General features: G+C 32.7%; 2 protein-coding genes across 2 annotated transcripts; one reads left to right on the forward strand and one right to left on the reverse strand.

Annotated features, from left to right (window-relative positions):
- Window positions 1-4,397: 4,397 nt before the first annotated feature.
- Window positions 4,398-8,987, forward strand: LOC108990484 (uridylate kinase). Its single transcript, XM_018964466.2, has 7 exons — window positions 4,398-4,768; window positions 5,439-5,586; window positions 5,719-5,772; window positions 6,738-6,829; window positions 7,415-7,641; window positions 8,210-8,386; window positions 8,532-8,987. The coding sequence occupies exons 1-7, from the start codon at window positions 4,545-4,547 to the stop codon at window positions 8,639-8,641; spliced, it is 1,032 nt and encodes a 343-aa protein (XP_018820011.1). The 5' UTR covers window positions 4,398-4,544; the 3' UTR covers window positions 8,642-8,987.
- A 4,067-nt stretch (window positions 8,988-13,054) lies between these two features.
- LOC108990486 (protein MKS1-like) lies at window positions 13,055-15,131 on the reverse strand. The gene is made up of 2 exons (XM_018964470.2): window positions 14,253-15,131; window positions 13,055-13,583 (listed from the first exon to the last, which is right to left on the reverse strand). Exon 1 carries the CDS (start codon window positions 14,983-14,985, stop codon window positions 14,332-14,334), a length of 654 nt encoding a protein of 217 aa, XP_018820015.1. The 5' UTR covers window positions 14,986-15,131; the 3' UTR covers window positions 13,055-13,583; window positions 14,253-14,331.
- Between the last annotated feature and the right edge of the window lie 1,645 nt (window positions 15,132-16,776).

Here is a 16,776-nt window from a genome sequence, read left to right on the forward strand (position 1 = left end):
TAGAATAAGTGGGCTTGAAGATGCTTGGCTCACATGTCTTATTTCTTTTGAACTATGTTTTTGGGAAGGCCTTGTATTTTGGCCAAGGGCTTATTTGGAAAGTTACATTTTAGGAACTAGGGTTTCATCAATTTATTGTAGGGGTTACTGTAGCCGCGCGTACTGTAGCCGGTACTGTTCATCAAGGGTAATTTTGGGTAAAAGGGGCATTATTTTGGCTAGGGTTTTGATTAGGTTTGGCTTTAAAAACTCTTTGTAGCCTCATTTGAGAGTTAGACAATATTGAATTTTATTTGTGAGTTGAGTTTTCTCCTCTTGTTCTTGATTGAACTCTTGAACTTATCAAAGGTAAATCACAACCTTTGTGGCGTTCCTCCTTTGTAATCTGGGTTCTTGAGACGGGTTCTTCAACGGGTCTAGATTTTAATATAATCTAGGTTCTTGAAACGAGTTCTCATCGGGTCTAGATTCTCCATCCTTGACTTGATTTTGGCTTTCTTGAGGAGTTTTCAAATTGATTGTGGGTTCAAGGGAATTCATTCCCACGGGTTCATATCATCTCGATAATGCTCATTATTTATGGCATTGTCGATTAGGTCATTCTTCCCATTCTCGCATGTTACACATACATGATATCAATGTAACTACTCATATGAATATCAATGAAAACTTACATTGTCTTACTTGTCCTCTTGCCAAAAGAACACAGCTCCCATTCCCTTCTCGCACTAATTTTACTTCTTCTTGGTTTGATCTTGTTCACTGTGATTTATGGGGACCACACCACATTTCAGACCACAATGGTTCTCGGTTTTTCCTCACAATTGTTGATGACTTCTCTCGTTGCACTTGGGTGTATATTCTGAAAAATAAATCTGATGCACGTTCTTGTTTGAAATCCTTTTGTAATCTGGTTATAACTCAATTTAATACAAAAATTAAAATCTTGGGTAGTGACAATGCTCTAGAATTTTTCATGACAAACTTCTATTCTGAACACAGCATAATTCACCAAACCTCCCATGTCAAGACCCCCCAACAAAATGGGTTGGTTGAAAGAAAACATCGCCATCTCCTTCAAGTGGCTCATGCCTTACGTTTTCAATCAGGAATACCATTAGAATTCTGGTCAGATTGTGTTCTTACAGCCACCTACTTAATATATCGCATTCCCACCCTTCTTCACAACAAGATTCCAAATGAAATCCTTTTCAATAAACGTCCCTCCTACTCACATCTTCGTGTCTTCGGGTGTCTTGCGTTTGCTTCCACTACCTCCCACCATCGTCATAAATTCGATGCTCGTAGTCGGCATTGTGCCTTCATTGGCTATCCTTTTGGTGCAAAAGGGTATCGGCTACTTGAACTCAACACTCATAAAATTTTCATTTCAAGGGATGTTATCTTCCATGAAACTCTATTTCCTTTCCACACTCCATTTTTACTCCCAAGTCATCCACTCCCTCTCCTTCTTTCACTTTTCCCAATTTCCAATTACTTGATCCAGACTCAATACCGGCAAACTCTCAACCCACTCAGCAACATGCAGCCACTCATACACATGCTTCCCCTCTCATTGACACATCCACAACACCTCCTCCTTCTTTAGTTCTTAGGTCTACTCGCTCTCGTCGCCCTCCCCCTCATTTGAGTGATTTTATATGCTCTCCACCAATGGTTCATCCACCTTCTTAAACAATGCAGCTTAACCCATTGTCAGAGACATGTAACACTGTTGCCTCCTCTTCTTTGTCCACGACAAGGCCCTGCAACTCAAGCGAATCATTTCCACTCTCTTCTTCTCTTTCCTTTCATAAACTTTCTTCATCTTATCATGCTTTTATTTCTACGTTGTCTGCCACACCTGAACCCAAGTCTTATGGAGAAGTTGTCAAGTATCCTAATTGGTGTGAGGCTATGAATTCTGAAATATTTGCTCTTGAACTCAATCACACTTGGTCACTTGTTGATTTACCACCTGGTAAGCATACCATTGACTCCAAATGGATTTTTAAAGTCAAGCATAATTCTGATGGGAGTATTGAGTGCTACAAAGCGCGTCTTGTCGCCAACGGCTTTACACAATAAAAGGGACTTGACTACAACGAAATCTTTGCCCCGCTAGCAAAACTTGTTACTGTTCAAACTTTGTTAGCAGTTGCTTCTATCAAAGGCTGGTTTCTTAGGCAGTTTGATGCTCAAAATGTCTTCCTACATGGCGACTTGGAAGAAGAAGTTTTTATGCGCAAACCTCCAGGTTATTTCAAAGGGTCCTTAAATCAAGTTTGCCGCTTACACAAAAGTCTTTATGGCTTGAAACAAGCGTCGCGACAATGTTATTCCAAGTTTTCTCAGGCCTTATTCACCTTTGGCTTCCAGCAATCTGAGGCTGATCACAACCTCTTTACTCGGCTCACAATGGGTCTTTCACAGCACTTTTCGTCTATGTTGACGACATCATTGTGTCCAGCTCAAACATGGACTCCATTGCTGCCCTTCAATCATTTCTCAATGAGCACTTTCGAATTAAATGTCTTGGTAATCTTCGTTTTTTTCTTGGAATTGAAGTAGCTCGTTCTTCCAAGGGTATATTTATTTGTCAAAGGAAGTATGCTCTTGATATATTGTCTGATGCTGGTGTTCTCAATACTCGACCACTCAAGTTACTAATAGAAAAAAATTTGAAGCTTCAAATGGATGATGGATAGCCTCTCTCGGATCCTCTCCCTTATCGACGTTTGATTGGTCAATTAATTTATCTCACAATTACTCACCCCGATATAAGCTATGATGTCCATGTTTTAAGTCAATTTATGACTTCACCTACTTCCTCACATCAACATGCAGCTCCCCAGGTTCTTTATTACATCAAGAATGCACTAGGTCAGGGACTTCTTTTTTCCTCTAGCTTCTCCTTTCATCTCCGCAGTTATACTGACTAGAATTGGGCCTCTGCCCCGATTCTCATTGCTCCATTATGGGCTTTTGTATCTTCCTTGGCTCATCATTGATCTCATGGTGTTCGAAGAAGCAAACCGTAGTGTCTCGCTCCTTAGCTGAAGTTGAGTATCGAGCCATGGCAATTACTTCATGTGAACTGCAATGGCTGTCTTATATTTTACAAGATTTGCACATCTCTGTTCCACTTATAGCTGATCTCTATTGCGATAATCAGGCTGCCATACATATCGCAACAAATTCGGTGTTTCACAGCACACGAAACACATTGAGATCAATTATCATTTCATTCGTGACAAAATTCAATCTGATTTTTTACGCACTTGCCATGTTCATTCTTCATTTCAATTTGCAAATGTCTTCACCAAGGCACTCCCTTCCACTCAACTTGGCTTTCTTTTATCCAAGATGGGAATAGAAAATATCTATTCTCCATCTTGCAGGGGATATTAACGAATGATGAGTCAGCTGACACACAGAGAGCAAAATTGAGAGAGCAACACCACTACATACCCAACAAATTTCCAGCAGAATTGATTGTGATATCTTGGGCTGTATAACTGTGTAAGGGCAATATTTTATATTCATTTCTTTTGTATTTCCTGTATAGATTATTTTATTTCTTTTGTATAAATACACGATTGTATAGATTACATTGGCAAGCTTTTGAGGAATAAGATTACAGAGTATTTCTTATTCACTAGTATTGCTCTGCTTCATTTTTCTTCCAAAAAACTACACCTCTCTAACTCTATCACCTATCGCTTAATTGGCATAACCTCTAACTTTTAAAATGAAGTTCTAGAGTTCGAAATCTCCCTCCCCTAATTCATAAAGGACTAAAAAATAAAGACAATAGATTTTTTTTCTTATTTTGTTATTGTTTCTGGACAAGGGGGATGCCCTTTCATTATTTTATTCTGTCCAATGTTTTTTTATTGCTTAGTTTTATTTTCTATTTTTAAGTTTTTTTAGATTTTAGATTTTCTGGTTTATTCTATTTTTAGTCTTTTTTTTCTTTATTTTGGAACAAATATTGTAATAAATACGAGAATAACAAGAAATAAAGATTTGTTATTAAACATTTTATTCTTTATTTTCGAAAAAATATTACATAATAGGATCCCATTATGGATTTTATTTAATAAAACATTTAAATTTGTAGGTGATTGACGAAATCACAACCGTTAAATCTAGGAAATAAAGATAAAGATTTAAATCAATTAAATATATAAAGTAGAACGCTTATATTTTGAAATTTGTAGGCGAGCTAGATTCTAAACCACAGATAATGCAAAAGGAAGATATAACGACGTCGCGTTCCCTAGAAAAAGACCATGGATTATATTTGTTCGAGATATTTTACTGAATAATTTCATTTTCCAGAGAAAAATACTTACCTTTAAAAACAAAACCCAAAAATTAAAAATTAAAAACAAAACAATTATCTTTGCGTGAAATAAAAGGGGGAAAACCAGATTGCTCAGCATGAACTGAAGCAGGGCTTGGCGTTGGCGAGCTACAAGCCTAATACCATCTTCTTCTTCTTCTTCTTTTTTCCTCTTAATAAACGGCTTTAGTTTGTGATGGCAATCTCCAACTCCTTCGTTCCCCTTCTTTCTTCCGTTAGCATTTGTTCCTCTTCCTCATCTTCGTCTTCGTCATCATGGTCGTCTTCTTTCTCATCTCTGACCCCTTTCAAGCTCCATTACCCTGGTTGGATGTTGAGTAATAGGAGCTCAAATGGGCGGTTAGTTATTCAGTGTTCTTCTTCTGAAATATCTCCCACACCAGACGCCATGAATATGAGGTATGAATGGTGACTGATTCTCTATGTTTCTTTGTTTAATGGGTATTAAGGATTTCGTACGGTTGTCCTTAAATTGGAAACAAGTGTGAGTTTTGGGTGTTTGCGGAAGTGTCTTTGTGCCATGATGAGACATGGTTTTTTCTTTTTCTTTTTTTCATGTTGTTTTTGGTTTGTTCCATGTTTAGGATGTTTCATGTTTGTTTATTGTGTTTCAAAATATTTTCAAGTCATCTTTCACTTTGTATTCTCGACCAACGTCGGGTAAAACACTATGTTTAGGATGATTTTTTTTTTCTAAACGTAAAAACTTTATGTTAATCTTGTTTATTAAAATGCATTTCTTATGGAAAATCTCATCTAGTTTTGGATGGAGGGAGGATTTCTTTCCATGGATTACATGGACATTAAATCTGATCGAATGTCCAATCGTCAATGGACACTTGAAGGTTGACTTCTATTAGAGGAATCACTTCCTTTCTTGGACAAAAGGCATTGATTTTATGTTTGTATTTGTGCAAGGTTGATGAACCTAAGAGTAGATTCATTTTTCCTGGTATTTTTGTAATGTGAAAATACTTTGGTTTTCTTCTTCCTCCTCCTGTAATTTAGTGTGGCATTTAGCATTTATAAGTGCCATCATGTATTCTGTGTTTACTTGATTGTTTTACAGGCAGCCTCAGGTGTCATCTATGGCTTCTTTTGGAGTGACAATGAATGATTTTGGCAGTTCCAAACCATCATATAAATGGCGAAGAGTATTGCTCAAAGTGAGTGGAGAAGCACTTGCAGGAGATGGCATGCAAAATATCGATCCGAAGGTTGGAATCTAAAGAGTAAATTATTTATTCAATCCAAAAGAAAAGAAAAAGTATATTACTTTTAGTATGTTGTTTTATCTTCTCTTACTGACTTGTAAAGTATTATCACTTTTTTTTTTTTTCATTATGTAGATTACAATGTCCATTGCAAGGGAAGTTGCAGCTGTGACTCGCCTTGGCATTGAGGTAAACACTAAACACGAGCCTTCGGAAATGTATTTGCTTCAAGTGCCTGAAGAGCATATCTATTGAAGCAAATACAATTACCCGTATAAGATATTCCTTTCATTCTTCCTCTATGTTGTTTACATTTTATTTTCTTACAAGTTGAGTCTTGCGGTTTCATTATCTCGTAATTATATATATTTTTGTATGTGCTTGTAGTTGTAGTCATGAATAAAGTCTAGAGGGATAAGATTTTCTACTTGCTGCAAAAAAAAAAAAAAAATGTGAGATTTGGAGCAATTCGGTGATAAAAGTACTTTTAGTGTCAATTTTTACATTGATTGCTTATTAGGTGGAACTAGCTTTATAATGATTCTAAGAACTCCAATTGTAACATTGACTAGTCTTTTAAGGCTTTATTGAGTCAAATGAGATTGAAGCCAAGTTAGTAACACGTGACAGTGGACACTCAGTGCATCATAGGCCACAACAAGGACATCAGTGATTTGAGTGAGGGTGATTGTGAAAGCCCACTAAGTTCCCCATCAGATGGGAGAAGCTTGAAGAAGGTAAATGAGGATGAGAAAAGTGCATTGAGTTTCAAGTCCCATATTGATTACTTGCTATGTGGTACTGGGTTTTATAGTAATTTCTAAGAGATCCAATTTTAACGTTAATTAGTCCTTTTGTAGAGTACGATCCCAGATGTAGCTGTGGCTTTCCTTGGGTTGTTACAATTTGAGTGGATGAAACACTTAAAACTGCTTGAAGTAAAGATCATTGTTTTCATTGGGTTTCTGGAATAATCTAAGAATTTCCTGACTAACTTGGGAATAGTTTAAATGTTTGTAGTTCATACTGTTTTTGAATTGCAGAGAACACCCATTATATATATTCACAGGATAAAGCATGTGAAACCAATAAGTTCAAAACTCTAAAAATTGTTTCACTGCATTATGTCTTAGTCTTCTTAGGCAATGTTTTAGGTTGCGATTGTTGTTGGAGGGGGGAACATCTTCCGTGGGTCATCCTGGGCAGGAAGTAGTGGCCTGGACCGTTCGTCTGCTGATTACATTGGGTAATTTCCTTACTAAATTAATTTATTGCTCATGTTAATCCTCTTAGCTGTAACGGAAGTTGTATTTTCATGGTCAATTTGTTTTATAACTTCATTATTACTATGGGTAGCTTATTAGGAGATTCTATTTTCTTGTGGTGCTAAAGGATTCTGGAACATAGGAAAAAGTAAATATATGTGGAATACTGTTGCTTGAAGTTTTGAAGTAGTGCTGTTTCATCTATATATCATATACAATTATCTTATTTCTTCCCTGTTTATCAGGGTATTGCAGTATGTATTTATTACATATTACATGAGTGAGATAGAGAGAGAGAGGGAGATATATATATATATATATATAGAGAGAGAGAGAGAGAGAGAGAGAGAGAGAGAGTTTTATTATTGACCATCAAAAAGAAACTTACTATGTACCTAAGTGATACCTTCCTAGAAATTGGGGTAACTTGTCACTAGACACACAAATAGTTTATTTTTTTATAAGAAAGAAAACTTTATTAATATGAATGACATAGGCGAAGCCCATATACACCAGGAGTATATTATATTTTTCATGCATTCTTGCATTGTCTATTATTTTTATAGGATGTTAGCAACTGTTATGAATGCAATATTTCTTCAAGCGACAATGGAGAGTATTGGCATCCCTACTCGGGTGCAGACTGCTTTTCGCATGTCTGAAGTTGCAGAGCCATATATACGTCGAAGGGCTGTGAGGCATTTGGAAAAAGGAAGGGTTGTGATTTTTGCAGCTGGAACTGGAAATCCATTCTTCACTACAGACACTGCTGCAGCCCTGCGTTGTGCGGAAAGTAAGTCATATTTTTTTGTATCAAAATGAAAGTCTAGCTCCACATTGGTAAACGTAATTTGGATTTGGTGTTACTGAAGCTTTAGTCCATTTGGCAACACAATTATTCTCAAGTATTCTTAGATATTTCCTTCCTAAACATCACTCAAAACACAAAACACTTTTCAATTTCAAATCTTCAACTTTTTCATCTAATCATTAACTAATCATTACAACTTTCTCAAACTCTTGAACAAAACACAAAAAACAATACTATATTTCAAATTTCAAAACAAAAATAATATTCAAAAATTATATTCAAACAATTCTTTAATTTTATAATATTTTTATTCAACTTTTTCTCTCTCCTTTCCCAAAATCCAATAAGACATATTAACTCAAACTATTTTACTATTATTCACAGAAATACTGAGATATTCAAAGTATTCAAACCAGCCTTTAATTATTAATACCGTATGCATTTTGACCCATGTGATAATATTTCATTCCTAGAAAATGGATGAAGTCTTCAAGAAAAAAAGTAATCCCTCTGTTTGGAGTTAATTGTTCTCGTTCAATTGTGGATCCAGTTAGTGCTGAGGTTGTGCTGAAAGCTACAAATGTTGATGGGGTCTATGATGATGACCCAAGGCGTAACCCAAATGCTCGTCTGCTTGATACTCTAGCTTACAATGAGGTGACTTCCAAACACCTCTCAGTGATGGACATGACAGCCATTACTTTGTGCGAGGAAAATAACATTCCAGGTATGTTTAGATAATCACTTTTCCACATGAATAAAAACAAATCGTTCCTAAAAAATTGCCAAGTGAACTGAATTGCATTTATAAGTTCCTTTGTCTCGACTAAACAGAAGTGCCCCCTCTTAAGATGAGTTTCTTCCCATTGCAGTTGTTGTCTTCAATCTAAGCAAAACGGGTAACATCTCAAGAGCCATAAAGGGAGAGAAGGTTGGCACATTGATTGGAGGGACATGGAACTCAATGGTGGCAAGGACATGATGTCTCAATCCTCTTAGTTGTAAAGTTTTAAGTTGGGTTGTGGAGTTGAGAATAACTTATCACTTAACCTAAGTTTTAAATTGCCCCTCCAAAAGCTAATTGGGTGTTTTAAGTTACCCCTCCAAAAGCTAATTGGGAGTTTGCGTATGAAGGCTGAAGATGAAGTATGAACTGCAATTTTTTTTAGCATTTACTTGAGCCAATAGATACTTATATAAATATATATATATAAAATGTTGGACTTCTCTTGAAGTGTCCGTTGAATTTTGAACATCTCAAGATTTTGTAGCGATTATACACTTTGATTTGTTCATCTCAAAGTTAATGGCTTGCTCCTTGCAGTCAACAGCGGTGTACATGTAGACACTCATCTTGCTTGTTATTGCCATCTCAATATTTCCTTTTGAAGATCTTATATATATCTCTGCCTATACTTAAAAAGCCGCTATAATGTTACTGTTCATCATGAACAGTACATCTAAATCGGTCTCTTTTTTTTTTTTTTTTAATTTTATTTTACTGTTTATCGAGTATGATGAACTGTAGTGAACAGTTTTTTTTTTTTTTTTTTTTTTTTTTTTTTTTTTTTTTTTTTTTTTTTATCAGTATGAATGTCAATGTGCGACGTAATACCGCAATCGTGCATAGGGAATGAGAGAGAGGAAGAAAGAAAAAGTGGAATCTGCCTATATTTAAAAGCCGCTGTAACGTTACTATTCATTATTGTTCATCGTGAACAGTAAATCTAAATCAACATTTTTTTTCTTTTTTTTTTCATATCTTATTACTGTTCATCGATAGTATGATGAACACTAATGAACAATGATTTTTTTATTTTTTTTTATGATTTTATTATTTTATTATTTTTATCAGTGTGAATGTCAATGTGCGATGTAATACCGCAATCGTAGATAGGGAATGAGAGAGAGGAAGAAAGAAAAAGTGGAAAAAATATTGATTTTTGAGTTTTAAATGATCAATAAAAAAGTTATTTTTTTTTCTTCACATGTTTTTTTCGCATATCCTATTACTATTTATTATATTATACACTAAAAATTAACTTTAATTTTTCAAATACTAATTTTTTATCTTTAAATAAATGATAAAATTTTACTGTACATTTTTAAGAGAAAAAAACTATCTGATTAATTTGAATTTTTAATATAATTTAAATTTAATAATAAATGATGAACATAAATAAATAATAATTTTATTCTTATACATTAGACTATTTTAATATTTGAAATTACACTTTATTTTTTTCTTCAATTTGACAGATGTGGCAAACGTGTTTTTTTTTATCAATTAGAAAATCTTACGCGATACAGGATTTTACACAAGTACCACTAATTTCAAAATAACCAAGCCATTTATAAAATACTAATATTTCATCATTAAATAAATAATAAAATTTTGTTAAATATTTTTAAAAAAGTATAACTATATAAATAATTAGAGTTTTAACATAATTTAAATATGATAATATTCTTAATTAACTAAAGAAAACTGCTACAACTAATAAAAAAGTAACCTGAAAATATGTCATGAATGTGTATTTCATTTTTTTTATTTTTCTTTTCTTTTTTTCATGTATTTTTTTAATCATCATAAACATTTTTAAAAAAATAAAAAATTTACAACATCATTGGGTCAGGAGGGAATTGACAATCTATCTCTTCCCCAACAAAATTATTGAGTTCGAGGAAGAGATTAATAGATTCTTAGGTTTTCAGAAACTTTTATATATTTTTTAAAATATTATTTAAATATAAAATATTTTTTAATTTGTTAATCTAATCATTACAATTTTCTTAAATATAAATTTTTTAAATTTTAAAACAAAAATTACATTAAAAAATTGTATTCCAATAATATTTTAACTTTTTTTCTCTCATTTTCTAAAATCAAATAAAACATCTTAATCCAAATAATTTTATATATTACTATTCACAAACCATGTCACTACTATTAATACATTGATCCAAATCATATCTAAGGATATGATGTCTACGTGTGTTGTTTTTTGAAGGACGAGGCTGCTGCTGGTATATTAAAATTTTTAAGATTTAAATCAAACCCTTCATTTTACCACTTCTCATTTTTTTTCTTCAGTTGGATTCTTCGATTTATGCAATGAAGTACTATCACTATCACAAAAATTCTCCACATCTTTTTTCACTTGTTAGGTACAGAAATTGAGTTCATAAAAAATTCTCTATATACTACTTATTTTACTTATGATTACATTTTTTTTTTTAACCCAAAACATATTTATATTTTACAAAATATTTTTCAACCGGGTAAATGTGCCTCGCACATTACCCAACCGCTAGTATATATATATGTGTGTGTGTGTGTATTTGTGTGGTGCGCGCGCTCACACGCACAAACACATCCATAGATTTAATAATCATGTTTGGATACAAAAACGGTTTTGTCTCATCTTATTTTATTTTATCATTATAATTTTTTTAAATTTTTACACAAAATATAATAAACATTAACTTTTTAAAATTTTAAAATAATAATAATATTAAAAAATAATACTCTAATAATATTATTTAATTTTTATCTAAAATTATCTCATCTCATCTTATCTCATTATGCAAACGAAGTCTAAATATCATGTTAACCTACTTTTAATATGTTCCCCATTATTTGGGAGATTATACCATGTTTGAATATGACTTTTTAAAGTTACTTATCAAATATATATATATATATATATATATAATATAACATTTTAAAGTTTTTTTTTTTTTGGCAAAATAACATTTTAAAGTTAAAAAACAGCTTCGGTGGTCAAATTCAAAATCTTTCCTTGGCATTCATTCAAAACTTTGTTATATAAAATGAATTGGAGAGTCAGCGTGATCGTGGAAATCTATAATCAAATTCGATTTTGAACAGTATTCATAAACAACAATCCTCAATAAGTTTGACGGCATTTTCGTTGCCTGATTCTCCAAAGGCCTGACTGACCAATGAAGGAACCCAATGAGAGAAAACACCAACGATTATTCTCTTTTTCGAAAACAAAAAAGGTGAAAAGTTTGATGCTCCCGTAGCTTGTCTATTTATTGTTTTTTGGGGGGTTTATTTTTAGAAAAATGTTACGGTATATATAAATATATATATATATATATATATTAAAATATTAGTAGTGGATTCAATAAAATTATATTTTAATCAAAATGCATAAAAACTCATTATAGTGGACTCAATAAAACTACAATATTTTAAACTTTGATCATTTTCACTGGCCAAATCTATTAGGCTTCGTTTGGTTCCTTAACATCTCTCAACTCATCTCAACTCATTATTACAACTTTTTCAAATTCCAACACAAAATATAATAAACAATTCAATTTTTTCAAATCTCAAAATAATAATAATATTAAAAAATAATATTCTAACAATATTTTATCATCTCAACTTAACTCAACTCAACTCACTTCAACATCCAAACACAACCTAAATTGTTGACCAAATATTATTTTGGCATAAAAATTTCCCTCTCTCCCGTGCCATTCGTTTCACGCGAGCTCACAATTTCAAAAAATTCATCTTCCTTTCAAAAGCACTAAGCGTCCAAATCTTAAACTCAACCACAAAAGGCGGTCAGTTTCCATCAGTCATTATTTCAATGACGTGGCATGATCTTGCTGAAGTGTTTCAAGTTCTAGTTCTGTAATATTATGATTAGTTGATGTCAATTTCTTCTTTTAAAATCTAATATCAACATTAAAAAATTAATGTATATATTTTTAATAACGAATAAATATTCAAATTACAATTAGAATTAAAATAAATGAAAATGTCAAAATCAATATTTTAATATAATAATAATAGATTTGGAGAGTATGTTATTTGGTGTTGTTAAAAAGTGACTAGCTAAATTTACAAAATTGAATTCTCTAGCCAAATTTTGGCTAAATTTTATTGAGTCGACTACTAATGCTTTTATGCTAAATTGTTAATTAATATAACATAAAATTTAAATCTTAAATATCAACATTAATAGTAAGTTATTAATATAAATTTACTTTTTATATATATACATATATATATAATAAATACATTTTTGACATAATATATTATCATATATATTCTGTTTGATATTTGTAAAAAAGAGAATTATTACATACAGATACAAAAAAATTATACAAAATAAACTCACAAATTGATGTGGACTCATAGAATCTATTAGATCTATTTTATAATAAAAATAATTTTACAATTTGACGTACTATATCAAGCCACATTAATTTATAAATTTATTTTTATATAATTCATTTATAATTATATTAGAGGAATCCAAAAATACCGGATCAAAATTGAAAAAAATCAAATATTACAATTTTAAAGATGAATTAGTATTTGAATTCGATTTTAAAATTTATCTAAAATCAGACAATTACACCCCTGAAAATGTGCCACTGCGTTTGGTCCCGAGGTGGCCTTTTCACGTGGCCATTATTTAAAAAAAAAAAAATAACACACACACACAACATTCAAATGAAACGGAAATCCTCAGATCCCCCATTGCAACCCCATTTGAAACCCTAAAACCTCTTTTTGCAATCTATCCAGTCCTGAACCAGGGAGGCGGGAAGGACCTTTGTTTATGCCGGAAATGGAGCTCGGACCCTGCCGGAAATGGAGCTACTACCTGAAATGGTGCTTGGTTTCTGCCGGAAATGAAGCTCAGAGGCGCAGGATGAGGTTTTCAGTTTTAGGATTTCAGAAATGCATTTCAAATGGGGATGGAATCGGTGGTTTGGTTCGGGACGTGTTTTCAATTTTTTTTTAACCAAAAATATGGTTTTTCTTCTTTTTGAATCCATCTTCTATCCCACGGTCCCACCTCATTGGGAATTGCGAAGAAGAGAGCCGGCCTCTCTCTGTCCCTCTAAATTGTGCACACTTGGTTTGGGTGAATCTGCAAGATTAACATGGAATCAATTGCAGAAAAGTAGTAGTCCTGCTAGTGGACAGTGGATCAAGGATCCACCACCCAATTTAAGCTGGATTTTGGAACAGAGTCCTCTTCTTACATTTTCCTTCATCCCCCCCTATCTCTTTCTTTTCTTCTAATTAAATTGGAAGAACGGATGGATGCCTTTGTTTTTCTCTCAACAAGCTTCAGAGACTTATCGTGTTGTTTGACAAATAAAAAATGCTTGGAGTTAAATGATTGATTGCTTTAATAAGGAACGACAATTAATCGATCATCGGATATAACAAACAACAACAAAAGAAAAACTATGAAACATTTTTGTATCATCCTCTCACAATTTAGATCCGAAATGCTAAATAATGCAAAACACTCAGTCTACAAGAAATTCAAGTGCATGACCTATTATTAAATTAAATACAGCCTCAACAATCTCATTTAAATATCAACCGAAGAACAACAAAACTACCCTAAAAAAAGAGAGAACAGACAGTCCCCAAAAATTACATAATTGGATTCATACCCAATTAGCATACAAGCCTAGTGGTATAAACATTTTTCTGATTATATTAATGAGAAGAAAGAAAAAAAAACAAATAGTTATGTTGGAAATTTTTTATTCCACCAAAAGTCAGTCAATGCCAAAAAGTTTACCACTTTGTTATGGGGAAATTTGCAGGCGTTTTCGTGGTTTTTTCTTCCTTCCAAAGCACGGCGGCACAGGGCTAAAGCCTTAAAAGTCCAAAAAATTGTTGAATAAGTCTATCGAAGAAGGAGATGGAGAAATCAAAGGAGCCGACAGCAACCCCGAAGGACTCGCCGTGAACCCATTATGCCAAAACGGACTCAGATCGTGGAACATAGGAAAGCTGTGTTGTTCATTTACTGGAGAGAAGAAACCCTCGGGAATTGGAGCCAAAGTCGCCGGCGCAGGAGATAATATTCCTGGATAAGCCTGACCCAGTTCTACCATTCCCTCTCCTTCCACCATACCCATAACCGCGGCAGCGTTGCCGGCTCGGTCTCTCTCTCTGTCCGACGGACTGGTTTTCTCGATGGAGGCGATCCTCGCAGCGGGAGAGAGGGCTCCGGCGCCGGACGGAGATATAGACGAAGAATACGGGCCGGTGAGGCGCTGGACGATGGACATGAAGTCGGAGACGGTGGCGTGGATGACCTTGGGAGAGACGGCGTAGATAATAACAGGCTGCTGCGGTTGTTGCTGTTGTTGTTGGGCATGGGGCGGAGCTCTGGGCGGCGGGTGTGGGGGAGGCTTCTTGATCTTGTGGGAGTCTTTGCTGACTTTGAGAGGAGGAGGACGGGGGCCTTGGAGGTGGATCTCTTTCTTGGGCGTCTGCGGCGGCTGTCTTGGGTCCGGCTGGTTCATCTTCTTCGCCGGCTGATTTGAGTGAATCGTGAAGATGGAAACATCGAAAAAGGGGGATTAAGGTGAGCGAGGTTTCTTTGGTGTTGCAAATGGAGACGAAAGGACGAGGAAAAGGAGCAAAGCTTGCAACTTGACGCTGCTTATTGAATATCAAAATAAAATTCAATATTGGACAATCCGGATGAGGACATATGATTGTTTGTGGACTCCGAGAAACTTCCGTTGACTTCAGAAAAACCAAAAATAAAAATAGAAAAGAAAAACGTGTTTAGAAAATTATTGTGATGTGATTAATGAACCAGGCAGGGAAAACAAGGACTGACCGCCCAAGTGCGTTGCTTCGTTAAAATTATTTTTAAAATTTGATAAATATATATTTTTTATAAATTTAAAATCTCTTTATCTATAATTTTATATTATATTAATATTAAATTTATTAAAATAATAATATAATATAATTTTTTTAATAATTATTTTTTAATAATTTTACTATATTTTATAATTACATTAATTATATATATTAATAATTTAATTTAATACTTAAATTATTATTTTTCAACTAATTTTTTTCTTCAATTTTATTATCTAACAAACACATCTTATAGACTAATTTTCAATGAATTTTGGCTAAAACACCTCACAACTCTGTAACTTTTATTAGGAATAAAAAGAAAATGCTGGCAGTATTTTAATTGGAATAAAAAAAAAATACCAAAGACGTCTCCCACACTTGCATATGTACATCTCCATAACGTATGAGCAAGAGGCTACTCACAATGCAGTTGTGGGATTAAACTGAAATAAAAAATATATTTTGTTGATAAACAGTAATCTTTTAAATTTGAAAGAATCTATTTATACTTTATTTGGAAATTAAACTCATTATTATAATTTTTTTAAATTCTAATACAAAATATAATAAATAATTTAATTTTTTCAAATCTTAAAATAATAAATAATAATAATATTCTAATAATATTTTATCATCTTAATTCAACTAAGTTCAACATCCAAATGCAGTAACTCAAAATTTCTCACTCATTTTTTTAGCTAATTCAATGTAACTATATTTTAATGAAATTCATTATATTTTATATTTAACTAAATTTTTGATGAAATTAATATCAATACTCTAATTTAAGATATTATGGCTAGACATCCTTAAAAGAATATATATATATATAATAATTTTATTATATAAAATAAAACATCAAATTATATTAATTTATAATTAAGTACATTTCTAATATATTATCAAACTGTCATATAAACATAGATTACCCATATATCCAATAGTAGCAACCCAATGCTCTTGAAGACTTTACCTTTTTTTGTTTTTTTTTCCTTAGCCTATATGTTATTGAATTCATTTGTGGGACCCTTTTAGTCTTTACCATTGCATCGATTCCAAAGTTAATGTCAGTGAAATGAGATCTTTATTCCTTAACTTACTGTAATTGTACCGTCTTTCGAGCTGTTATCCTTATTATATTTTTATCGCGTCATCTTTGATCCCATTTTTTATGCACAAACTGTCAAACTGAAACGACGCTAATTACAAAATCTATGTATTTATATTTTTATTTATAAAAAATTTATAAAGATTTATTTTATCAGTTTTTTTAGTTTAAATTTTAAATTTTAAAATTTTTAGTAAAAAAAATTTATAATTTTTTAAATATAATTAATATTTTTCTTATAATTAATAATTTTACTACCAAATGTCTCGAGGCCGTGTTTCCGTGGATCTTACTTATGTTTAGAGTTCCGCAAATATTTCTTCCACTTGAG

Source organism: Juglans regia, chromosome 1, assembly GCF_001411555.2.
Source record: "Juglans regia cultivar Chandler chromosome 1, Walnut 2.0, whole genome shotgun sequence".
Classification (NCBI taxonomy): Eukaryota; Viridiplantae; Streptophyta; class Magnoliopsida; order Fagales; family Juglandaceae; genus Juglans; species Juglans regia.

Bases quoted from the DNA above. Each gene is read 5' to 3' on its own strand.
- LOC108990486 (XM_018964470.2), bottom strand. From the start codon at position 14,985: ATGAACCAGCCGGACCCAAGACAGCCGCCGCAGACGCCCAAGAAAGAG.
- LOC108990484 (XM_018964466.2), top strand. From the start codon at position 4,545: ATGGCAATCTCCAACTCCTTCGTTCCCCTTCTTTCTTCCGTTAGCATT. The intron at 4,769-5,438 runs GTATGAATGGTG...ATTGTTTTACAG, and splicing joins CCAGACGCCATGAATATGAG to GCAGCCTCAGGTGTCATCTA. The intron at 7,642-8,209 runs GTAAGTCATATT...TTGTGGATCCAG, and splicing joins AGCCCTGCGTTGTGCGGAAA to TTAGTGCTGAGGTTGTGCTG.